General features: G+C 42.2%; 1 protein-coding gene across 4 annotated transcripts in view; it reads right to left on the bottom strand.

The window, feature by feature from the left end:
• The window catches only part of RAB24 (RAB24, member RAS oncogene family), a 68,367-nt gene that overhangs the window by 18,857 nt on the left and 23,372 nt on the right, over positions 1 to 26,138 (bottom strand). For 2 of the 4 annotated variants that reach the window (XM_073620489.1, XM_073620488.1), the window contains exons 5-7: positions 24,011 to 24,078; positions 23,832 to 23,931; positions 9,968 to 10,018 (exon numbers count right to left, since the gene is read on the bottom strand). In XM_073620489.1, the coding sequence (XP_073476590.1) occupies positions 9,968 to 10,018; positions 23,832 to 23,931; positions 24,011 to 24,078 (219 nt within the window). The remainder of the gene's footprint in view (positions 1 to 9,967; positions 10,019 to 23,831; positions 23,932 to 24,010; positions 24,079 to 26,138) is intronic. The other 2 variants (XM_073620491.1, XM_073620490.1) reach the window with 1 other exon arrangement.

Here is a 26,138-nt window from a genome sequence, read left to right on the forward strand (position 1 = left end):
GAAGGTGGACCCTTACCCTGAATGGTGGACCTCCCTATTAGCAAGGTCTGACAAGCAAGCAGATTTTGCTCTCTGCGGGGACCGTGAAGTGGTGGCGTCCAACACAGCTGATGCGCCCAACTCCTCCAACCCGGCGTTATCCAAATCGTTCACCCTGAATGGTGGACCTCCCTATTAGCAAGGTCTGACAAGCAAGCAGATTTTGCCCTCTGCGGGGACCGTGAAGTGGTGGCGTCCAACACAGCTGATGCGTCCAACTCCTCCAACCCGGCGTTATCCAAATCGTCCACCTTTTTGTTGCTGTTCTGAACAAAACCCTTTCATTATGTCCTGATTCCTGGCAGTGTATGTGTTATGGTTTTCACATTTTTTTGAATTTGCCGCCAGGCTCCGCCCCCGTGTGTTGCGACGCTCTCAGGGAACGGAGCCTGGCACGGAGAGGCTTCGGAGGAGACAGAGCCCGCAGACACAGCGGGGGACATCACAGGATCCTGGGGACAAGGTAAATAACGCCGCACCAGGATCCTGCAATGTAATCCCGAGTGTGGCTCGGGGTTACCGCTAATGGGACTGAAATTTAACCACACTCGGGAAAACCGTCAGGGAGGCTACGAAGAAAAGGACATTATATGATATTATATTTTATTTATGTCATCGAATATCCATCGGGAACTAGGGACGTTTGCTATTGATTCGATTGTTCAATTTATAGCACATGTTTATTCAGTGTTTCTTTATGTCACTGGCACTTTTGCACACTGTCACTTTATTTGTTATTTGCCCAGGTATGGCTGTATGACATTGTATTGTGCTTAATTTTAGTATAACTTATGGTTGGTATTTATATATTTACAGCGCAGCACTATTTTTATTTCATGCTACAGATTATGGACACCTAGGGGTCAGCATAATAGCTCAAAATTCCTCTCATAACAGGTTAACTTAAAGTCTTTTAGAAAATGGCAAGACGTTTCCCCTTCACACAATGTAGTATGGTTTTCTAAGTCTTAGAACTGCTCTAGTTCCTTAGTTTATATCAACAATGCTCATTGTCTCCTTACAACACAAAATTCTAATGTCCCTTATTAGTTTAACTACTACTTTATAGCTGATCAGCATTTCCTTCACATAACAGGAAGAGTGGTTAGTTAGTGCCAACCTCTGTGAGCTTTGACCTCCTCACATAGTCTTAACAGATTTATCTGCATATTTTGTGAAGCCAAGTGAACAGATGAAGGAGTATCTTACCACCCATGATTTGTGTTATCGATATGTATTTTCTATCCAATATGCTACATTCTGTGCATATCCCATTCATGTATATATATGAAATCCTTTTTTTTTTCTACAATTATGTTACGAATAAAAATCTTTTACCCATACCTCCGCATTCCAACTGCTTCATTTAAAGTCCCAATTCCCTTTGATATGTACTCGAATAGGGATGGAGGCACTAACCCATGCCTCATATAAAGTCCCAAACCTCCCCCTTTTTTACAGAATTTACAGGGATGGAAGCAGTTGGAAAATTGGATCTGCAGTGCTCCCCTGCCATCCACGTGCGAGGTCTGCTTATAGATTCTTATGCCCTGATGGGATTTGCACATTTGACACAGCCAATCATTTTGTATATATATATATATATATATATATATATATATATATATATATGTAATTATTAGTTTTACCACCATATAATAATAATAGATGGCAATCCCGGCACTGATCCTGTGTTTTCACATATATACCATTTCTTATCCCATGCACGCCTTTCCTTCGCCCAGTGTCATGTGCCTCTGTTGGTATAATGAGCATCTCAGTGCTGCTGGGGGGGTTTTCCTTTGATGCGGGGACTGCGATGTGCTCTGTGGGTCCTCCCCTCCTCCCTTTACACCTTTGTAAGGTGTAAAGGGAGGAGGGGAGGTTCGGGTGGACGCCCCTCAGCGCATCAGCGCCACAATATCCATGTCGGGCGTGTGACGTCACTTGTTGGCGCCACCATACTGACGTAGTGAGTACCATCTACGTGCTTCCAGTGAGGGAATCCGGCACCAATCGCTGAGCAATCAGTTAGCTCAAGTGCAGACGCCGTCCCTTCCAGTACGCACGCACGTGGGGTTGGTGGCATGTACACATACACCCCAGTCGGAGTAGACTGTCTTTGCGGCCGGTCTCCTCCTGGGGTCTCTTGCATACCAGCTGATTTTCCGCTGGTATTGCATGAATGCAGCCCATGGGTAAGTGTTCCCCATTTTTGTTTCAGCTCACCTTGGTTCATATGTCACATTTTTTCACACACACATTATTTCTCTGTTTTTAGGTTTGTTTTTTTTTGGCATCAGTATGCACATATCTAGGTAATTGACAATCACGTCCCACACACAGATTGGTCATTTATTTAACATTCCCCTTTCATTATCACCTCTCATGGAACCACATTGGGGTTAATATTCCATATTAGCTCATTTTCATCACATACATACACCATTATTACCCACATGGAACCCCACAGGGTCCACTTTTCACACATCACATTTAATTAATTCAAAATTGTCTAATCTAATCATTCATACTTACCACATTATTTGTTTCTAGATAATTTTGTGCGACGAGCCACACACCATCACCTTTTGTCACATGGACACCATCCACGCATTCATGCACTTCCGCATACCATCCGATAGCTGCAACCTGTGTACATGCCACCTCAGCTCCCGTGGCGAGGTCCGTACCTCCTGCGCACCCTGTGGCAGTTGCCACATGCCATTTTCACTGTCCGCCTTGGTAAGTGCGCTTGGCTAATTATTCATATTGAAATATCCTCCATTTTTATCCTTCTCTTACCAGAGTTGGTTTACTAATTTGTATATTCTACAGGTAATTGTTGCATCTGCTCCTGATGAGTGAACGTATTCACGAAACGCATCGAGCTATAAGCCAATTTTGATGCCACACTCTTATGATTAATCATGTTTTAACCTCTTTTATCATGTGATCACGGATGCATTTTTCGGGCATGCCACTCTTGGCACCTGTGCAATATCTTACCACCCATGATTTGTGTTATCTATGTATTTTCTATCCAATATGCTACATTCTGTGCATATCCCATTCATGTATATATATGAAATGACTTTTTTTTTTCTACAATTATGTTACGAATAAAAATCTTTTACCCATACCTCCGCATTCCAACTGCTTCATTTAAAGTCTCAATTCCCTTTGATATGTACCCGAATAGAGATGGAGGCACTAACCCATGCCTCATATAAAGTCCCAAACCTCCCCCTTTTTTTACCTCTGTGAGCTTTGACCTCCTCACATAGTCTTAACAGGTTTATCTGCATATTTTGTGAAGCCAAGTGAACAGATGAAGGAGTGGGAGAAACAAATCCCAAACTTCTACTACATCCTCAATCATTTCAAAATGTATAACATAGAGATACTTCTTGTTATCTAGTAATGAAAAGTCTACTTCTAGTATACCTTTTAGCCCTTTTTGTTGCCACTGATGAAAGGCATATATACGGTGGCACAGAACAGAGTGCAGCCAGCCAGTATGCCTTACCCACTCTGCTTTGAGCTCATGGTTGACTATTAACTTAAATCTGAATGGTCTACCTGACTGTCCTAATTAAATGAATAGCTATGATAAACAGCTGACAAGCTGCTAATCGTAGCAGTTCATTCAAACAAATGAGTCAACCCTTCTGCTGTTGAGACTTGCCACTGTTCAGAGCCCTGATATTCCACTAAACCTAAGCCTTCACCTTTGCCCCGCTAGTAGTTAAAAAAAATGTACAAAGAACACCCTATTCACATCTGTGCGTCATAGGAAAGTATACTACATTGTGGTGCCGTTCATCCCAACTCACTTTTTTTAACACCTGTGCATTAGATGCTAACTTATTAAAATGCACAAAAAAAAAGAGTGGAAGATGCACCTGTTTGTTGCAATTAATGCGTGTTGATTTGAACCTTGCCACTGCCGCCTCGCAGCCATTTAAAAGGTTCTAAATCCTAGGAGGCAGAAGCGGGCTTCCCAATCACATGACTACTGTTATTAGCTGTCAGAGCAGTCACATGATCAGAAGCTCCTGACCATAAACAATGACCAGCAGTAGTTCATGGCAACTCAGTCACTGGGCTGGGACCATGCAATGAGCATCCTCGCATCAAAGCAGAGCAGTCCTCCACAGACGTATATGTGGTAATGCATATTTTACGTATTGTGGCACCAACAAACTAAGGCCCAGTCACACCAGTGGACATGAACATTGCAGTGCTTCATTTTATTTTAAACTTTTTTTCAAGTTACATTAGTGTAATGCTATGTGGAGAAGTGTGTTGTGCATCAGGGATGCACAGCTTTGCAATAAAATGTATACCTACATCATTTTATTGTAGCACACACACAGCATTAGCTGCTCATCTACAGTTTTGAATGTGTTCAAAAAGCACTAATCTAAAATATACAAATATTTATTAAAAGTATAATTCCAGTTAAAGCCCAACTAGTCTAAAAATGCCTCAAACACCTATTATTATACAGGATTTATACCTATACTAACTAACCTGTGTAAGAAAGATGTATAAACGTATCTATTTTTAGCCTGCTCCAGTCACGTGATCCGGCAGCTGCAGGGGAGAGGAGGGACCGATGACAACAGCTGCAACATGGGAGCCTATGGGTGATGTCATCGCTCTTGACTTTCACAGCCATCGTCAAGCAATTTTATTTTTTAATGTACATAAAAAAAATGTTTTCCTCTTTAACTTTGTTACTATCACAAGGGGCTAACAAATCCCTTAAGTGGTAGCATTGGGCAGGTGACAGACCCTCCTAATGGAGACATTAGGGGTCATACCTTCAGAGTCCCCCCATAAAAGTGACCTCTAGAGCAGTCCAAATTACTTTTATCGAAAAGCCCTTTTTCCAGCTGTGGCTACAGTAGCAGCCGTGAAGTTGCTTTAACCCCTTGTATACCAAGTGGTTTATAAATATATGTTGATAGACAAGGAGATAAAGTGTCATTAAACCCGCATCATAAAAAACTCTCAATAAATGCTGTATTACATTCTGTTCATACTCACATAGTCACTATGAGATTTTTCTGTATTCTGCAAAAAAACCTTGTTGATTCCGCTGCTCTTTATCTCCACCTTTTGATTATGTCCCCACTGTAGCTGGGGATTTTGCAGAGCAATGTTGGCAACTCTGTACATGCTCAGTTTTCAGTGAGTTTCTATGCGTTTCCTCCCTATCACATCTGAGCAGCCCATGTGACTATAGCGTCACACATGTGGGTATATACACAGTGGTAAATGACAGCCCACTCCTTCCCTCCTCCATGCCCACTAGCCAGCTAAACACAGTGGGGTCAAGATATTACATGTTGTAGAATAATGGTGGCTTTACCTCCCTCTTTTTCATAGACTCAGGCTGGAGGGGTGTGACACAGTTTATTGATATTATTTATTTATTTTTACTCTATTCCAAAGGCTGTTTTTGTTACATGTGACCAGCTTCTCCTGCTTTGGTTTCCCTGCAGACAGGCTGGGAAAGATCTGGGTCATGCGACAGCTATAGATCAATTAGGAAAAAGGTACTTAGATGGGGGTTTTTTAATTAAAATAATTACAGGGCTATCGTCTATATACAAAAACAGGGACAATGTAAATTATACAGTGGGGGTTATTTACTAAAGGCAAATCCACTTTGCACTACAAGTGCCAAGTGCCCTGAAAGTGCACCTGGAAGTGCAGTCACTGTAGATCCGAGGGGAACATGCAAGAAAAGTAAAAAACTGCATTTTAGCACATTATTGGATAATACAATCAGTAGAGCTTCCCCTCATTTCAGATCTACCCCTTTAGATCTACAGTGACTGCACTTCCAAGTACACTTTGCATTTGTAGCTTGCACTTGTAGTGCAAAGTGTATTTGTCTTTCGTAAATAAACCCCAGTGTGTGGTTAAGTATCACTTTGAGGAAAACCTGTACTGTGGGACCATGTAGGTTGCCATAGCCGACCTATTCAAAAAATACAGGTTGCCCTGCTGTCATACTGATCCAAAAACCTTCAATACATTCATTCAGTGACCCAGGACAAATGGCTTCATTTGGATTTGCTGCATGTTTATTTTTGAATCAGTAACTCAAAGTATTGAAGCTAGTGGCCAGACAACTAGCATTTTCAGAAGGTCGTCCGCAATGGCAGCCCCCATATATCTCCCAGACTAGATTTCCTAATAAGTTCACCTTTAGCAACATGTTACACCCATATTTAGGGTGTAAAATGTTGCTAATCACCAGTCCCCCTCACTCCCTGGGTCCCCACACCCCTTTCCCCGTGACAGCTGGTGGAGGTTCTTCTCCCCCACAAGTGCTGTCACATTTAAGATCAGATCTGTAAATGAAGAACAGTCCCATCTGTCAGTGCTGATCAGCGCCCTCATAGTCCATTGACACTTCTTGCAGCTCAGTAACTTTCTGCCTGTACAGAGGTATGGACAGATTGCTGTATGAAGTGTCTGCAGGAACAATGTGTCTGACATTGAACCTGCCATCCACTGAATGTGGATGCTATGCTCCGCAGGCTTCTTAGAAAAAAAAATAAATGCACTTTTTTTTTCTACTTGCAAAGACATGTGCATTTATTATTTTTCACACTAAACTTAGCCTTTTACCCTTTTCACTGCCAGGTCTCAAGGTTCACTTTTAACCTAGGGTGACCACAGCATTTTTGCACATCTTTTTTCTTACAGCTTACAGGGTTTGTAAAAGACCCCTATACATTATCTAAAGCATAGGACTGGTAGAATAACAAATGTAATTTTCAATAACAATATTCTAAACTCATTACTATTGGACACAAGCACAACATAAAACTTACAAAATTCCTACTTTTTCTATAAAAAAAAAATAATAATATTAATTTTAAAGCACCCCTGGACACACTCAAAGCGGCAGTGTAGGGTTAGTTTGTGCATTTCCACATAAATTGTGTCACACACGTGAGGTATCGCTGTGAAGCACGGGGTGAGAGCAATAATTCTAGGCCCATAATTCTTAGTTAACGCTAAACTGATAACCTGTAAAAGGAATTTTGGGTACCATCATATTTTTCGCAATCTCACAGGTGCAAGCAATTATAAGGCTTGACATGTTATGCATCTATGTACTCGACGAAACCTCATATTTTATATTTTTTCCAAGCAGTTATAATATAATTGCAACTACCACCCTTTTATTCTTCACAGTCTCTGCTTTCAAAAAATATAAAAATATAAAATTATTTGGGGGCTTAAAGTAATTTCTAGCAAAATAAAATTCAGATTTTAACTTGTGCAAAAAATTGAAAAACTACCCCGGTAAACAAGTGGTTAAACATGAGAAGGCTTGTACACACAGGTAACTGCCAACAGCTGTGCCATTGCTCAGCCAGATTTTATTTTTCACGCGGTGCACCATGCGTTGTGCACTAGTCACTAACAGGAACTCACGCAATGTCACTGTGGTTAGTGTTACAGAAAAAAAAAAAAGGACTCTAAATGCTGACCAAGTAGTGCAGTAATTCCTGAATGCCTGGTTCACTTTTTCAGAAAAAATTAAAAGGTTAACTAATACTACACATTCCCCATCCCCCCACTCCCTGCTGCACTTGCCTCCATTGGTGATGAGCTGTCAATGCCCATGCAGCTGGTGTAGTGGTCTAGGGATTTGAAACTACTGCTCTTCTCTTCCTTCTTTCTGCAGGGTTTCTGGGACAGTTCAGAGAGATTCTCTGTGCCGCCACTGACCACAGAATCGCTCGGATCTGCCCCAGAAACCTTGCAGAAAAAAAGGTTGGAAAAGACCAGGGATTTCAAATCCAAGAACCGCGACACTGGCTGCGTAGGCACTGACAGCTCATCACCCATGAAGGTAATAGCAGGGGGAATTTGGGATGGAACTTAGGCTGTAGAGCAGGTTTTTTTCAACCTTATCAACACAGAGGAGCCCTTGAAAAACCTTTCTGGTCTCAGGGAACCCCTGCTAAAAATTACTATATCAACAACTTATGATTCATTAATGTGCTGGTCAGTGGGAAGAATTCTCCATACACTTGTGGTCATTGGGAAGAATTACACCCTCAGGGCCCTTTCACGCAGCCATTGAAAACAGGTGGTTGGGTCGCCTTTTTTATCGCTTCCCGAACACCTATCAATGCCACTCAAAACTGTTAAAAAAGGGAGCAGATGGAGGTGTTCACACTGCAGCATTAGCATTGCCTCGCATTGCAGTGCTGCCTGCAAAGTTTTGCTGGCATTTGATGCTTTGAAACTGCCACCATTCACTTATATTGAAGATGTGATTGCAAAGTGTCAAAAGTGATAATTTCCCATATTAGCCTTGTGCAAAATAAAAAACACATCTCACAGGATGTTTCAGGAGTGTTGCTTACCATAACATGAATGCCTGTACAACACATCCAAAACGCTCATTAACGCTATAGGTGCATTAAGGCTGCTTTAGAATTCAACTCCTGTCTTAAAGAGCCCTTACATATAGCTAAAAACATTACTGTTGCCAGTGGGAACTTATCTGGGAGGCAGAAGGTTCTCATTGCTCAAGTAACCCCTAGCAATCTCTGGAGGAACCCTAGGATTCCATGGAACCCTGGTGTGGAGTGTTAGTTCACCTTTTAAACGGGTGAACTTACACTTTAAAGTACCATCGATACCAACCTTAGGCAGTTGTTCCTGAATATGCAGACGTAGGCAGATAATATGTTACAGAGAGCACTCCTTTCCCTAGACGCAAAAAAAGCATTTGATAGTATCAGCTGGCCGTACCTTTGGGCGATTCTGTCCAAGCTTGGATTCGGCAATCATTTTATTTCATGGGTTTGCCTCCCATACAGTTCACCCAAAGCAGCAATTAGAAACTAAAAGTTTTATATCCCACTGCTACCACATGCTCCTAATGGAGTATTTGAGAGCCATCCCACCAGGACAATGTCGCAGTGGGAGGAGGATGTGGGAACCTTGACAGGGGATCAGTGGGAAAAAGCTTTTCAGTCGGCCAATATATGCTCCCTCAATTTCTCACAGAAGGTGTTGCAATTATATATTTTACTCAGAGTGGATTATACCCCAGTAAAACTCCACAAGATGGGAAGACTCCCCGACCCACTGTGTGGTAGATTCCGACAAGCATCTGGGGATCTTATTCACCTCCTTTGGCGATGCCCAAAATTACATCGCTATTGGAGTGAAGTCCTCTCCAAGCTTAATAGAGTATTCCAGGTGAATCGTCCCTTAAACCCTATTCATTGCTTACTGGGAATCCTTGAAGAGGTGATACCTGAGAAAGCAACTAGAGTGGCTTTCTCACAGGTCCGATTTCAGACTAGGAAGGTCATTCTACTGGGCTGGAAGTCCATGACCCCCCCCCCATCAGTCAAAACGTTGGTGACTCATATGGGGAACACGCTCCTTTTGGAGAGGTACATATATCAACATAGGGGTCAACTTACTAAATATGAAAAACGTTGGTCTCTGTGGCTTAATGTCCCTGGACTAGCAAAGAGTGTATTCTGAGAGAATCCTAGAAATGTTGAAGTGATGAAACAATGTGGCATACAGTTGAGGATTGGTCCTATAAATAGAATGCCAAATATTCACCTATCTGGGTGTACAGCCGGGGAAGGTTTAAGGGGAGTGGTTTGCTGTTTAAACATGTAAACTGAAATTGCAACATGCTAATGTACCTGATATGCTTGGATTGTGAGTTGTTTATGGATGTGCTCATTGGTTTAATGGAATGGGGGGGGGGGAGCTGTTTCTACCGGTCTATTACTATTTTTTTGTACTTAGTATCTTCTAAATAAAAACTTCTTTGATTTTAAAAAAAGTACCATCGATAAAGTGTTGATGAAAGCAAAAGAAGACACTTTAGTAACGGAATAAAACATGCCCTTACCCACACTGTGTCCTGTTTTACTAGATGTCTCACAAAGGTGAGCTTTAATTTCTGCAGAGAGAAAAAACACTATTAGAACTCCTGCAGCATGAGACAAATGGTACTAAGCAATATCCAGAAATGTTTAGACCTTGTATATGCACATGTAGTCACTGCTGTGTTTCTGCAGATTTTTTTTTATACAGTGCCTTGAAAAAGTATTGATACCCCTTGAAATTTTCCACATTTTGTCATGTTACAACCAAAAACGTAAATACATTTTCTTGGAATTGTATGTGATAGACCAACACAAAGTGGCGCATAATTGTGAAGTGGAAGGAAAATGATAAATGGTTTTCAGAATGTCAATGCTTTGTAGAACCATCTTTCGCTGCAATTACAGAATAAAAGTCTTTTTGTCTTTGTCTCTACTAGCTTTGCACATCTAGAGTGTGAAATTTTTGCCCGTTCTTCTTTGCAAAATAGCTTAAGCTCTGTCAGATTGGATGGAGAGCATCTATGAACAGCAATTTTCAAGTCTTGCCACAGATTCTCAATTGGATTTAGGTCTGGACTTTGTCTGGGCCATGCTAACACAAGAATATGCTTTGATCTAAACCAGTGGTCTCCAAACTGTGGCCCCGGGGCAGGATGTGGCCCTTTGCTTGCTTTATATCTGGTCCTTGGGGCACTATTCCACCAACTGACACTAATGATGGGGCAACATTTACCCTACTAACACCGTCAATGAGGCATTATTCATCTCATTGATCTCAACAATAGGGCACTATTCCCCCCATTAGAACCAATGATGGAGCACTGATGCTGGGGCATTTTCTACTCTCACTGGCCAGAGCCTGCCCCCCCCCCCCTCAAGCCTAAAGCACACAAAACTGGCCCTTTGCTTACAATGTTTGAAGACCAATGATCTAAACCATTCCATTGTATTTCTGGCTGTATGTTTAGGGTTGTTGTTCTGCTTATAGGGGAACCTTCACCCCAGTCTCAAGTCTTTTGCAGACTAACAGGTTTTCTTCTAAGATTGCCCTTTGATGGGCTCCATCCATCTTCCCACCAACTCTGACCAGCTTCCCTGTCCCTGCTGAAGAAAAGCATCCCCACAACATGATGCTGCCACCACCATGTTTCACGGTGGGGATAGTGTGTTCAGGGTAATGTACAGTGTTAGTTTTCCACCACACATAGTGTTTTGTTTTTAGACCAAAAAGTTAAATTTCCCTTATCGTCTTTCAGGACAGCACTTGAGAGAGTGACTCCTCCCCTTGCAAACAGGAAACACCTCTTCCACCAAACTTTAAAAGGAGGCTCCTTTCCACACATTGTCAGTTTTTGTGTTTCCTCCGGAGGGAACACTTCGTGGGGAAGTCAGGGCTCTCAGGTGCTGTCCTGGGAGCTCAGGTTTCCTGTGTTTTTCACCAAATGCTTTTTACCTCATGAGAGCTGTTCCTCCCATTCCACAGCTGATGTTAGGTGCTGCTGGCTGGGCTCCCTCTCCCTCTTCATCTGGGCTCAGGGTGAGTCTGACTGTCGTGGGCATCGCTCCTAGGCGGCGGCAAGACAGGCGGTGACCGTTTACTGTGTTTTTTTCTCAAGTCCACCGCCTGTTGCTTATTGCACCGCCGCCATCTTGGGGATGGCGGCGGGGCTCCATCCGCCGGAACTGAGGCATCCGGAAAAGGGGCGGCGCCCACGGAACAGGCGTGCGGCGTCATTTCCGCTGGAAATCGCAGAGGGAAAGGGGAGGAATGGGGCTGGTGCTTATTTAGCGGGAGTCCGGAACCGGCGTTTTAGCCACACAACACAGCAAGCGCTCCTCGATGGAATCGATGGCGGAAGCGAGTGGGACAGGCACAGGCACCAGCAAGGCCCAGGTAAGGGGCAGTTGTATACTGTCCTCCTTGTACTGTGGGGTCTCTCTCTCCTCTCTCTATCCCTCCCCCCCCGGTGGCAGGGGCCTGTCTGGGCACATAAGGCAGTTTAGTTCTTACTGTGCACCTGTGGTGAGCATCCTTGGGAAAAGGACAAGTTGTTTCACTGGGATGGTTTCTTCTTTTTGTCTGGCAGGCCAAGAGCTCTGATCCAGTGGCAAAAAGGAAATGCCTTTCATGTAAATCCAAGCTACCTGAAGGATGGAAGAAGACGTTATGTCAAGCCTGTATTGATTTGCTAGTTAAAGAAGAAGCTTCTTCCGCTTGCAGCGACTTGATTGCATCTGTTAAAAAAGAACTTGATGCGACTATCCAATCATTTCGCTCTTCGCTAGCAAACCCATCCCTGAGTCAGCCTACTACCTCACAGTTCTCTCAAGGCTCACTTATAGTCCTCAATCTGAGGATTCTGATGAGGGGGAGGAAGGAGAAAATTTACCTTCAAAATGTAAATTGTCTTTAGAACAGGTAGATGGCCTGTTAAAAGCAATCTATACCACACTGGGTCTGGAGGAGGAAAGAAAGGAGTTATCTCTGCATGATAAAATGTATGCAGGGCTTAGCGAACACAAAAATCACAATTTTCCAGTACACTCACACATGTTATTTCTGAAGCTATTAAGAAAGAGTGGACAGAGCCAGAGAGAAAGCCTTTCTTTCCCAAAGCCTTAAAAAGGCATTTTCCTTTTGATGAAGATCCAGCGGCGGTTTGGAACAAAAACCCCAAACTAGATGCCGTGTTTTCCCAAGTTTCAAGGTCAACAGATTTGGCATTCGAGGACATGGGGGTGTTGAGAGATCCCATGGATAAAAGGATGGACCAGCTACTAAAAAGGGTTTGGCAATCCATCATGGGAAATCTTAAACCTGCTATGGCAACTACGGTGGTATCCAGGAATATGGAGTTCTGGTTAGATCAACTTAAGGCCCATATCTCAGCAGACTCACCAAAACAAGAAATTTTGGATTCATTCTCGACTCTGTCTGCCGCTGTCGCATTTATATCTGATGCATCAGCGGAATCGATTAAAATGACAGCTAGATCTGCTGCCCTAGCCAACTCGGCCAGAAGGGCTCTGTGGTTGAAAACTTGGCAGGGGGACGCGGCATCCAAAAACAAGCTGTGTGGGATACCGTTCCTGGGTGACTTGCTTTTTGGACCTGACTTAGATGCGGTTCTAGATAGAACAGCTGATAAAACGAAGTCTTTTCCCATCAAAAAGAAAAAACAGCCAGTTAAACGTTTTTGTCGTTCCCAAAGGGCTCAGGAACAAACCAAACCCCAGGAGAAAAGAAAAAATTGGGCATCGCAGAAGGGTAAGGGAAAAGGAAATGTCCTTTTCCATCCTCCTGCAGCCTCCGGTAAAACGCAATGACTTGTGCGTACCGGTGGGGGGAAGGCTTCAAAGTTTCCTTCCCCTTTGGGCCAGCATGACAAAAAGTCTATATATTTTGGACATGCTGTCCCAAGGTTACAGGATAGAGTTTTCGGATCGCCCGCCAGAAAGATTCTTTGTAACAAACCTACCAAGGGATCTAACAAAGGCTCTGGCCATGAAGAACCTTTAAAAGGATCTGAGGCACCAGAGGGTAGTGATACCAGTATCCCCAGAAAAACAGGGTCAGGGTTTCTATTCACACATCTTTCTGATAAGAAAACCATCCGGAAACTTCCGTCTTATCCTCAACCTAAAACCCCTGAACAAGTCAGTCCTATATAAAAAGTTTTGTATGGACTCAATTTTCACTGTCAGGAACAGTCTGACAAAAGATTGTTTTATGGCATCAATCGATCTGAGAGATGCTTATCTTCATATTCCTGTAGCACCTCAGTCCCAGAAGTTCCTGAGGTTTGCGGTGAATATGGGCAAAGAGATTATACATCTTCCTCCTCCCGCCGCGATCCGATGCCCTCCGCCACTTACCGGAGCCGTCGGTAGCGGAGGAGGCGATCGCGTCCTTCTCCCTTCTGTGTCTGGAGACGAGTGAGGCTAAGATGGCACCCACTCGTCTCCATGACACTGCTGGGCGGAAGCGACGTCAAAACGTCATTTCCGCCCGCGCCTCTTAAAGGCACATTTTATTCAATGTCATTTTTTTAAAAGACTTTTTTTTTTTTTTCTTATTATTGCATTTTAGTGTAAATATGAGATCTGAGGTCTTTCTGACCCCAGATCTCATATTTAAAAGGTCCTGTCATGCTTTTTTCTATTACAAGGGATGTTTACATTCCTTGTAATAGGAATAAAAGTGACACAATTTATTTTTTTTTAAACAGTGTAAAAATAAATAAAATAATGTAAAATAAATAATAAAAACAAAAAAAATTTTTTTAAAAACCCCCCGTCCCGACGAGCTCGCGCGCAGAAGCGAACGCATACGTGAGTAGCGCCCGCATATGAAAACGATGGTCAAACCACACATGTGAGGTATCGACGCGACTGGTAGAGCGAGAGCAATAATTCTAGCCCTAGACCTCCTCTGTACATTATATTTCACAATATAAAAAAAAATTGGGCTAACTTTACTGTTGTCTTATTTTTTTATTCAAAAAAAAAAAGTGCGCTTGTAAGACAGCTGCGCAAATACGGTACAAAAAAAAAGTATTGCATTGACTGCCATTTTATTCTCTAGGGTGTTAGAAAAAAAACAATATATAATGTTTGGGGGTTCTAAGTAATTTTCTAGCAAAAAAAAACAGTTTTAAACATGTAAACACCTAAAATCCAAAACGAGGCTGGTCCTTAAGTGGTTAAACTTATCAAAAACGTTATCTCGGACCTGTCTGGTGTGTTCCATGGCCTTCATGATGCTGTTTGTTCACTAAGGTTCTCTAACAAACCTCTCATGGCTTCACAGAACAGCTGTATTTATACTGAGATTAAATTACACACTACTCTAGTACTACTCTGGACACTACTCTATTTACTAATTAATACAAAAGAGAACAGAGAGGCAGGACTTTAAATTAAGTACGCGGAGGGTCAAGTGTTGTGTGAAATTATAATTAACATATCTATAATATATGTAGAGGAGTAGGACATTTGTCTCATAATTCATATTCGATAGAAAATTGATATACTACACATATAATTAAATACCTGCATGGAGTAAGATATTAAATGAAAAACTTTATTTCATACAGCAATACATAATACATAAATAATCCAAAAAATGGATGGCACATGATACATATAGAAAAGCCCAAAATTGGATAGCACATGATTAGAATATACTAAAATACATAATGCATGAACAGAATCCGCAATGACGTGGTAGGATTAAGTATGCGATTTGAACACGACATCTGTTAGCTCAACATGTTTCGTGACTTGATGTCAGTCATCAGGAGAAAGCATGTACACATGCAAGATATCTCTGTAATGATATATTGTGCATTTCTAGTTGGTCTATTATAGGCACAGGTGTGAAAAATATAAAAAGAAATGGGGGGTAAAACACCCTATATGATACTTACAGAGCATCCATGTGCAGAGGGTCATGAATATCCCCACATGGGGAACATCTCCTCCAGGAGCTGAGATGGTATGTTAAGCAACAGCCTGCCCAACAGGCAACCCTCCAAGGGACGGTCATGCATCAGGCTGTGATATGTGAGTAAGCATGTGTGATCTCAAAAACCAAATTGGGGGCTGTAAAAAGTAAATAGAATTATAAAAATGAGTGATGAGTATTGAATAAACTGAATAGGAAAATTAAGCGCACAAAGGTGTGTGAAAATGAACCAAATCAAAAGAAAAATGAAAAAAGTGAAAAATCGCATGAAAATCATGCAATACTCCAAGGGAAAAAAGAGTGAGAGGAAAGAAAAAGATGTGCAGTCTATGTGATGGAGAGGAAATCAGAAATAGTTACTTGGTGATATGACACGCTCTGAAATATGAAGTGCATGTATGAAGTAAAAAGCCAGAATGTGAACAAGACTCCCAGTGGGGGTATAAGTAACACCCAACACTCCCGAGGCTCCTTCCCTTAGACACCATACACAGCCTACCTCCCCTTTTGGTTGGTAGGCTACCTTTCCCCCATATCATTCCTTCTGCATCCTACTTTTCACTTTCTGGTCCTGTTAGTCCACTTTTGTGGGTGCTCTGTTACCTCTCGGATACTTCCCTGCTTTTTATCACCCTTCTCCCTTTTTTGTGAAATTGCATGACCTTGATGTGATTTTTCACCTTTCTATTTTTTCCCCCTTTGTGGTATGTTTCCTTCTCTTCGAACTCACCACACCCTATACTTTTTCAGGCAACAATGGGTGTTGGTTTCCTATCCATGATTATATATGTGAGGAGCCTCGGGAGTGTTGGGTGTTACTTATACCCCCACTGGGAGTCTTGTTCACATTCTGGCTTTTCTCTTCACACATGCATTTCATATTTCAGAGCGTGTCTCTGTACGATATCACCAGGTAACTATTTCTGATTTCCTCTCCATCATATAGACTGCACATCATTTTGTTTCCTCTCACTCTTTTTTCCCTTGGAGTATTGCATGATTTTCATGCGATTTTTCACTTTTTTTATTTTTCCTTTGATTTGGTTCATTTTCACACACCTTTGTGCGCTTAATTTTCCTATTCAGTTTATTCAATACTCATCACTCACTTTTATAATCCTATTTACTTTCTACAGCCCCAATTTGTTTTTTTGAGATCACACATGCTTACTCACATATCACAGCCTGATGCATGACCGTCCCTTGGAGGGTTGCCTGTTGGGCAGGCTGTCGCTTAACATACCATCTCAGCTCCTGGAGGAGATGTTCCCCATGTGGGGATATTCATGACCCTCAATGCTGTACCAATTGCACACGGATGCCCTATAAGTATCATATAGGGCAGGGATATGCTTGTGGCTGTCAGAGTCTTGCTATGCCTCATGGGACTTGTAGTTCTGCAACAGCTGGAGGTCCGCTAATTGCATATCCCTGATATAGGTTGTTTCCCCCCCCCCCATTTCTTTTTATATTTTTCACACCTGTGCCTATAATAGACCAACTAGAAATGCACAATATATTATTACAGAGATATCTTGCATGTGTACATGCTTACTCCTGATGAGTGATATCAAGTCACAAAACGCGTTGAGCTAACAGATGTCGTGTTCAAATCGCATACTTCATCCTACCACGTCATTGCGGATTCTGTTCATTCATTATGTATTTTAGTATATTCTAATCATGTGCTATCCAATTTTGGGCTTTTCTATATGTATCATGTGCCATCCATTTTTTGGATTATTTATGTATTATGTATTGCTGTATGAAATAAAGTTTTTCATTTATTATCTTACTCCATGCAGGTATTTAATTATATGTGTAGTATATCAATTTTCTATCGAATATGAATTATGAGACAAATGTCCTACTCCTCTATATATTATAGATATGTTAATTATAATGCCACACAACACTTGACCCTGTGCGTACTTCATTTAAAGTCCCGCCTCCTTGTTCTCATCTGTATAAAATAATACGGATGGAGGCTGATGACAACGTCATCTTCTCATATAAAGTCCCACAGACCCCTCTCTTTTAGAAAAACTATTTACTAATTAGGTGACTTCTGAGGACAATTGGTTCCACTAGATTTTAGTTAGGGGTATCAGAGTAAAGGGGGGTGAATACAAATGCACACCACACTTTTCACATATTTACTTGTAAAAAAAAAATTTGAAAACCATTTATCATTTTCTTTCCACTTCACAATTATGTGACAATGATCACAATTGGTTTATCACATAAAATCCCTATAAATGCGTTTATGTTTTTGATTGTAACATGACAAAACGTGGAAAACTTCAAGGGGTATGAATACTTTTTTAAGGTATTGTATATAATTTTTAAAATGTCAACATGTGTAGATAATAATCTTCTTTCTATACCGTAAAACAGGATCTGTAGCTCTGTGACAAAGGGCACATAGATCACAACCACAACACAAGCAAAATAAATGAAAGAAAAGTGAGAGGCAGAGGCACTGACTGGCCTTGAGGTTAGGCAGGAAGTAGCAGAGAATCAGGTGAACTGTCAGGCCTTGACAAAGACCTTGCTATGTCAGAGGTACATGTTAGGTGCAATGTTTAGCTTTTATAGACCGCAGTGGGCAGGTTGGCATAAATTCGTTTTTAGTTTTTAGACCCATCTTTACAAATACCAGTGTTTATCAAGCACCTCTGACATGGATGTTTAGCAAAAATAACCCAAGTCTATCCAAATGTTTTACAAAGTGTGATTTTGTACTTGATAGAACAAAGCCTTGTTCATATGTAAAGAACAAGCAAATGTTTCCTGTAATTGAAGCTTTTCAAACACTTTGCAAAGCCAATGCCTGTTCTGTAACTTAACCGTAAATGGTCTGTACAGAGGTGCCTATAACTCAGTCCTCTACAGGTCATGTTCAGGTTTTTCTTCACCTTGCACAGGCGATTTAACCACTTCAATACAGGGCATTTATACACCCTTCCTGCCCAGACTCATTTTTAGCTTTCAGCGCTCTCACACTTTGAACGGCAATTACTCAGTCATGCAACACTGTACCCAAACAAAATTTTTATCATTTTTTTCAAACAAACAGAGCGTTCTTTTGGTGGCATTTAATCACCACTGGGTTTTTTATTTTTTGCGACATAAGTGAAAAAAGAGCGAACATTTTCAAAAAAAAAAAAAACTTTTGTGTAGTTTCTATGATGACATTTTGCAAATAAGTCATTTTTGTTCATAAATTTGGGCCAAAATTTATACTGCTACATTTCTTTGGTAAAAAATAACCCAAATTAGTGGCTATTATTTAGTCTCTGTGAAAGTTATAGAGTCTACAAGCTATGGTGCAAATCATTGAAAATTGATCACATCTGATGCAGTGATGGCCTATCTCATTTCTTGAGGCCCTGAAATGTCAGGAAAGTACAAATACCCCCCAAACGACCCCTTTTTGAAAAGTAGACAGTCAAAGGTATTTAGTAAGGGGCATTGTGAATTTTTTGAAGTTGTAATTTTTTCCCCACAATTCTTGGGAAAATTAAGATTTTTTTTTTCCCAAAATTGTCATAATAAGAACTTATTTCTCACACACAGCATATGCATACTTCCAATTACACCCCAAAATACATTCTGCTACTCCTCCTGAGTATGACGATACCACATGTGTGGGACTTTTACACAGCCTGACCACACAGAGAGGTCCAACATGTAGGGAGCACCATCAGGGGTTCTAGGAGCATAAATTACACCTCGCATTTCCTAACGACCTATTACATTTGTGAAGGCCCTGGAGCACCAGGACAATGGAATTACCCACAAAATGACCCCATTTTGGAAAGCAAACACCCCAACATCTATTCTATGAGGCATAATGAGTCTTTTGAACAGTTCATTTTTTTCCCACAAGTCTTCGGAAAATTAAAATGTTTCTAACTCAAAGCATGTATATAGCAAAAATGACACCTCAAAATACATTCTGCTACTCCTTCGGAGTATGGCAAAACCACGTGTGAGACTTTTACACAGCCAGTCCACATACAGAGGCCCAACACTGAAGTAGTACCTTCAGGCGTTCTAGGAGCATAAATTACACATCTCATTTCATTCCTACCTATCACACTTTTGAAGGTCCTTGAGCACTAGGACAGTGGAATTACCCACAAAACGACCCCATTTTGGAAAGCAAACACCCCAACGTATATTCTATGAGGCATGGGCTGCAGACAGGTACTCAGTTACTCTGATGGGCTGGTGACAGGTACTCAGGTACTCTGATGGCCTGGTGACAGGCACTCGGGTACTTTGATGGGCGATGACAGGTACTCAGATGAACTGTGACAGATACTGAGATGGGATGTGACAGGTGTTCAGGTACTCGTGTACTTAGATGAACTGTGACAGGTACTCGGGTACTCAGATGAACTGTGACAGGTACTCGGGCACTCAGATGGGCTGTGACAGGTACTCAGGTACTCAGATGGACTGTGACAGGTACTCGGCTACTCAGATGAACTGTGACAGGTACTCGGGTACTCAGAAGGGCTGTGACAGGTACTCGGGTACTCAGCTGGTCTGTGACAGGTACTTGGGTACTCAGATGGGCTGTGACAGGTACTTGGGTACTCAGATGGGCTGTGACAGGTATTCGGGTACTCAGAGGGGCTGTGACAAGTACTCAGGTACTCAGATGGACTGTGACAGGTACTCGGGTACTCAGATTGGCTGTGACAGGTACGCAGATGGACTGTGACAAGTACTCGGGTAATCAGATGGACTGTGACAGGTACTTGGGTACTCAGATGGACTGTGACAGGTACTCAGATCTACTGTGACAAGTACTCAGATGGGCTGTGACAGGTACTCAGATGGGCTGTGACAGGTACTCAGATGGGCTGTGACAGGTACTCAGATACTCGGGTACTCAGATATACTGTGACTGGTACTCAGGTACTCAGATGGGCTGTGACAGGTACTCGGGTACTCAGATAGGCTGTGACAGGTACTTTGATGGACTGTGACAGTTACTGTGATGGCTGGTGACAGGTCCTCTTTATTAGGGGGGTAATCGGTGTGGTTGGTGTACACTGTAAGCGGTAACGAGATGTTACCGCAATCTCCTTCTCACACACGATCGGTGTGTGAGGAAGAGAACCCGGTAACATCTCATTATCGCGGTTTGTTGACATTCTGTGACCGGCTGTGATTGGACACAGCTGGTCACGTGGTAAAGAGCCAATTTCATTGGCTCTTTACTGCAATCATGGTTGGGCTGTGCCAGGGTGACAAGCCTCGTCCCTAATCGCTGCTCTGCACGTGCCCTAGGGGCATGCACGTGCACCGTTCACGTGGACAGTACATGTGACTGACTGTGATTGGACACAGCCGGTCATGTGGTAAAGAGCATCCCAGATTGCCTCGCTGCGGGGGCCTGCAGGAGCGGCGAGAAACTGAGGACATCATATGATGCCCACCCAGGATGGGAGATCCCATCTGCGGACGTCATATGGCTATAGACCGGTATTGAAGTGGTTAAAATAATGCCAATGGTTTGGTAGCGATTTTATCAAGGAAAATTCCAAAAACATGGCTTGTTGGTGATACTTGAGGACTGAGGTTGGGTGGCACTAATTTAGTACACACATACAGTTGTGCTCATAAGTTTACGTACCCTGGCAGAATTTATGATTTCTTGGCCATTTTTCACAGAATATAAATGATAACATAAACTTTTCTTTCACTCATGGTTAGTGTTTGGCTGATTATCAATTATCAATCAACATTGTTTACTCTTTTTAAATCATAATGGCAACAGAAACTACCCAAATGACCCTGATCAAAAGTTTTCGTACCCCAGTTCTTAATACCGTGTATTGCCCCCTTTAACATCAATGGCAGCGTGAAGTCTTTTGTGGTATTTGTGGATGAGGCTCTTTATCTTCTCAGTAAAGCTGTCCATTCCTCTTGGCAAAAAGCCTCCAATTCCTGTAAATTCTTGGGCTTTCTTGCAACGTTTGAGATCTCCACAGAGTGGCTCAATGATATTGAGGTCAGGAGACTGAGAAGGCCACTCCAGAACCTTCACTTTATTCTGCTGTAGCCAATGACAGGTCAACTTGGCCTTGTGTTTTGGATCATTGTCATGTTGGAATGTCCAAGTACGTCCCATGCGCAGCTTCCTGGCTGATGAATGCAAATGTTCCTCCAGTATTTTTTGCATTCATCTTGCCATCAATTTTTGACCAAATTTCCTGTCCTTTTGTAGTTCACACATCCCCAAAACATCAGAGATCCACCTCCGTGTTTCACAGTAGGAATGGTGTACCTTTCATCGTAGGCCTTGTTGACTCCTCTCCAAATGTAGAGTTTATGGTTGTGGCCTAAAAGCTCAATTTTGGTCTCATCACTCCAAATGACTTTGTGCCAGAAGGTTCGAGGCTTGTCTCTGTGCTGTTTGGCATATTGTAAGCGGGATACTTTGTGGCATTTGCGTAGTAATGGCTTTCTTCTGGCGACTCGACCATGCAGCCCATCTTTCTTCAAGTGCCTCCTTATTGTGCATCTTGAAACAGCCACACCACATGTTTTCAGAGAGTCCTGTATTTCACCTGAAGTTATTTGTGGGTTTTTATTTGCATCCCGAATAATTTTCCTGGCAGTTGTTGCTCAAATCTCAGTTGGTCTACCTGACCGTGGTTTGGTTTCAACAGAACCCCTTATTTTCCCACTTCTTGATTAGAGTTTGAACACTGCTGATTGGCATTCTCAATTACTTGGATATCTTTTTATATTCCTTTCCTGTTTTATACAGTTCAACTACCTTTTCCCACAGATCCTTTGACAATTCTTTTGCTTTCCCCATGACTCAGAATCCAGAAACGTCAGTGCAGCACTGGATGAAAGATGCAAGGGTCTGTCAGGGGTCCAGAAACTGATTGACCTTTTATACACAAACAACTAATTACAAGCAAACAGATCACAGGGGAGGATGGTTACCTTTAATAGCCATTCAAACCCCTTTGTGTTAACTTGTGTGCATTTTATCAGGCCAAAATCACCAGGGTATGTAAACTTTTGATCAGGGTCATTTGGGTAGCTTCTGTTGCCATTATGATTTAAAAAGAATAAACACAGTTGCTTGATAATAAATGGCTTCAGCCAAACACTAACCATGAGTGAAAGAAATCTTTTCGTGTTATCATTCATATTCTCTGAAAAATTGCCAGGAAATCATAAATTCTGCCAGGGTATGAAAACTTATGAGCACAACTGTAGTTCAGAATGCATTTTCACAGCTTTGCATAGTTTTATTGCTTTACATAGATCTATTATCTTTCTTTTTAAAGTACATTTAAACCCAAAAACAAAATAATTTACAGTTTACCAGTCCTTAGATGTGGTGGTTGCATTAATATATGTTTTCCTTTATTTTCACCTGGGGATCCATTCAGTAATACAATTTCTGTCTTAGGGTGGCTACACCCACTTCTCCAGAGCATATATAGAGGATAAATGTACCACATTTGAGAGCGCACCATCCTCAACCTGGGGAGAGGGTAGCATTAGATGCTCTAGCAGATTTACATGGACTTGACTATCAAATTAGAACTGCAGCTAACACTTTTTAAGTAGTTATAGCAGTTTTCTTTCCTTTTGAGATAAAAAGTTTTACATAAATGATGAACAGCTTACCATTGTAAGCACCCCTGCCAGTGTTAAATGGTTTGTCTCAACCCTCTAACTACAACTTTCGCCGGAGAGCTCGGTCTGTTAAAGAAAGTTGAGAAATAAAAGACTTTACTGGCCAGATCACCAGGTGAAAATAAAAAAGGGGAAAAAAGCCTAGATATTAAAAACAAAAAAACAAAAGAACTACTCCTGTCACTACATCCAAAGATTGGTAAGCTACAGTTTATAAGTATTTTGATCTTCGGTTTAGATACACTCTGATGTCCATGTGAACTACAAGCTAACCTAAATCTAACAAACAGCAAACAAATAAACGGATGCTAACTAATAATTAAATGTGATGGCTGCAATCATTTTCATTTTAAGCTTTTTTTTTTTTTAAATTCATCTTCTGATACAGCCAGTAAGTCTGGTATTTTCAACTTCATTTAACAGACCAAGCTGTCCTTTATGTTCAGCTCAAGATAAGAGGTGTGTTACTGGCTGGACCACCAAGGAAAAAAGAAAGGGGGAAAAAAACTAATACAGCCACCACATTTAAGAATTAGAAAGATTTTTGTTTTTGTGTTTAGATATGCTTTATCCCACTGGGGTATATGTACAGCTGGCCAAGATTTTGGGTTTTATTACAACGTACCCAGTGCATAGCATTTTAACAAAGATATTTGATGAATATCAAATCGAACAGAAAAGATTGTTCTAGTATAGCTATGGCTAGGATCAGGACATGCCAAATGTTACAATCTCACCATCCGCATAATCTTGCACATCGTGGAAATCAACCTGTCGTCTATTCTTGTCGTTCTCAATTAGGTCGGTCTTTGTGCCACAAATGTAAATCCGACAATGCTGGTAACAGAAAGAAGTCAACTATTAGGACCTTAGGGGAAGTTTTTTATTAAACATAGCAGTGTTTATGAATACAAACCTCTTCAAAATTCTGCAGTTCATTCACCCAAAACTTTGTTCTTTCAAAACTACTGGGGTCTGTGAGATCTGTGACACATGGAAAACTGATGATTAGTATGTGATCAATATCCTTACATACATATAAACCATAGACATATTGCTGCAGAGGCGATCACAACACTGCTAATGATGGCTTGTAAAGACAAAACATAAGACAAACTCCAGACTGCTAAACTGCACTCCTGTGACCCAGATTCAGCTGACAGCGGGCTAAAGTCCACGGTCGGGTGACATCACAGAGCTGGTCTAGGGTCTACAGGGATCCCAGCAATAATGTCAGGATTCATGCCTGATTGGCAGTTGGCCCAACCTTTCAGCGCACCACTGAGAGCCTGAGCTAGTCACTACTGCCCCCTCCACAGCCCGATGCTCAAGTGAGCACTGGAGGGGCAGAGCACAGCGGTGACTGACAGTTGCCGCTATGTGCACAGAGCAGACCTGAAAAAACTTAGCGATCAGCAGTTTTTGATCTCTCAGTTTTCAGTGTAGAGCCGGCAGGGGACAGCTGCAGTTTAGATCAGTGCTGCAGCCACCTAGGTGAGTATAAAAATTTATCTAGGGCTTTTTTTTCTCAGTGAATAGGTGCAGGAATTCAACCATGCTCTCCATCCAGCGAAGCGCATTGAATTTTGGGTGTGGCCAAACTTCATTAACAGTGTATCTTAAAAGACCAATCAATACCAGAAGTGTGTTATGTGTGGTGTTCAGGGATGAGCTATGTGCAGAGTTCAGGTGTCCCCTTTGCACAGAGTTCAGGGGTGCGCTATATATAGAGTGCAGGATTGAGGAGTGTGCTGCACGCAGAGTGCAATATTTAGGGGTGTGCTATGCCTAGTGTGCAGAGTTCAGCTCTCTTCCACAGGCTGTCCACCTCCTATGCTCTGAACTCTCCCCCATCTCTGCACACATTTTTCTTCACAGTCCTCATCTCCCCCCAAATGAGGTCTGGTGAGGAGCTAGGCTGCCTGGGAGCGGGGGGGGGGGGGGGGTGTTGCGGGGGGGTTGGGTGGCGAGCACCGCCGTCAGGTGGGGGATGAATTGGAGCTAGGGTTGTCCCGATACCACTTTTTTAGGACCGAGTACAAGTACCGATACTTTTTTTCAAGTACTCGCCGATACCGATTACCGATACTTTTTTTTTTAATGTCACGTGACAGTGTTTTTTTTTTTCATTTTTTTTTTTTTTTTTAACAGTGCTTGCTTTTTTTTTTTGGGGGGGGGGGGGGGGGTGAACGTTGTATGTGTGTGTTATTTTTTTTTTTTTTTACAATAATATTTCTTTTATTCTTTATTGTTTTTGTTTTTTTTTTTTAATCAGCCCTTTTGGGGGGCTTTGGTGAGATATCAGGGGTCTTAACAGACCTCTGATATCTCCCCCTTGAGACAGAGAAAGAGACAGAGGATAGAGATTCCCCAGTCCCTTTCTCTGCAGCGTCAGCTGCACTGACAATGAATGGAGAGAAGACCGCAGCTTCTCTCCATTCATAAACTGACACATCGTAATCACAGGAGATTACAATGTTTCAGTTATGTGAATGGACAGAGTCAGCTGACTCTATCCATACACAAAGGAAGGAGGAGGGGGAGGACGGAGGAACTGAGGGGGAGAACGGACGGGACAGATAAGAGCAGAACGGAGGGGACAGCTGAGAGGGACAGAGGAAAGGAGGGGGCACGGAGGAGGATGCAGTGACAGTCAGCTGTGAGCGATCACCGCTGTCTGTCACTAAAGCTGGTGAAAGCGCTGGGGGAGAATCTTGTAACTCCCCCACGCGCCGATCACAGCTGACAGTTCAGGTATCGGGGGAGGCATCGGGAGCATTTGCCCGAGTACAAGTACTTGGGCAAATGCTCGGTATCGGTGCCGATACCGATACTAGTATCGGTATCGGGACAACCCTAATTGGAGCCTTTCTCCCAGAGAGAGTGTGGAGGAACAGAGAGGGCAGCCGGATCATTATAGCGGAAGAGAGCGTGGAGGAAGAGGAGACCCTCAGAGGGCTTGAACGCCAGTCCAATGCCAGGGCGTGTTCTGTCTGTCACAGGTGCGGGGCTGTGTGTGACAGCGTGCGAACTGCAATTGTAAT

Source organism: Aquarana catesbeiana, linkage group LG03 (assembly GCF_042186555.1).
Source record: "Aquarana catesbeiana isolate 2022-GZ linkage group LG03, ASM4218655v1, whole genome shotgun sequence".
NCBI classification, from domain to species: domain Eukaryota; kingdom Metazoa; phylum Chordata; class Amphibia; order Anura; family Ranidae; genus Aquarana; species Aquarana catesbeiana.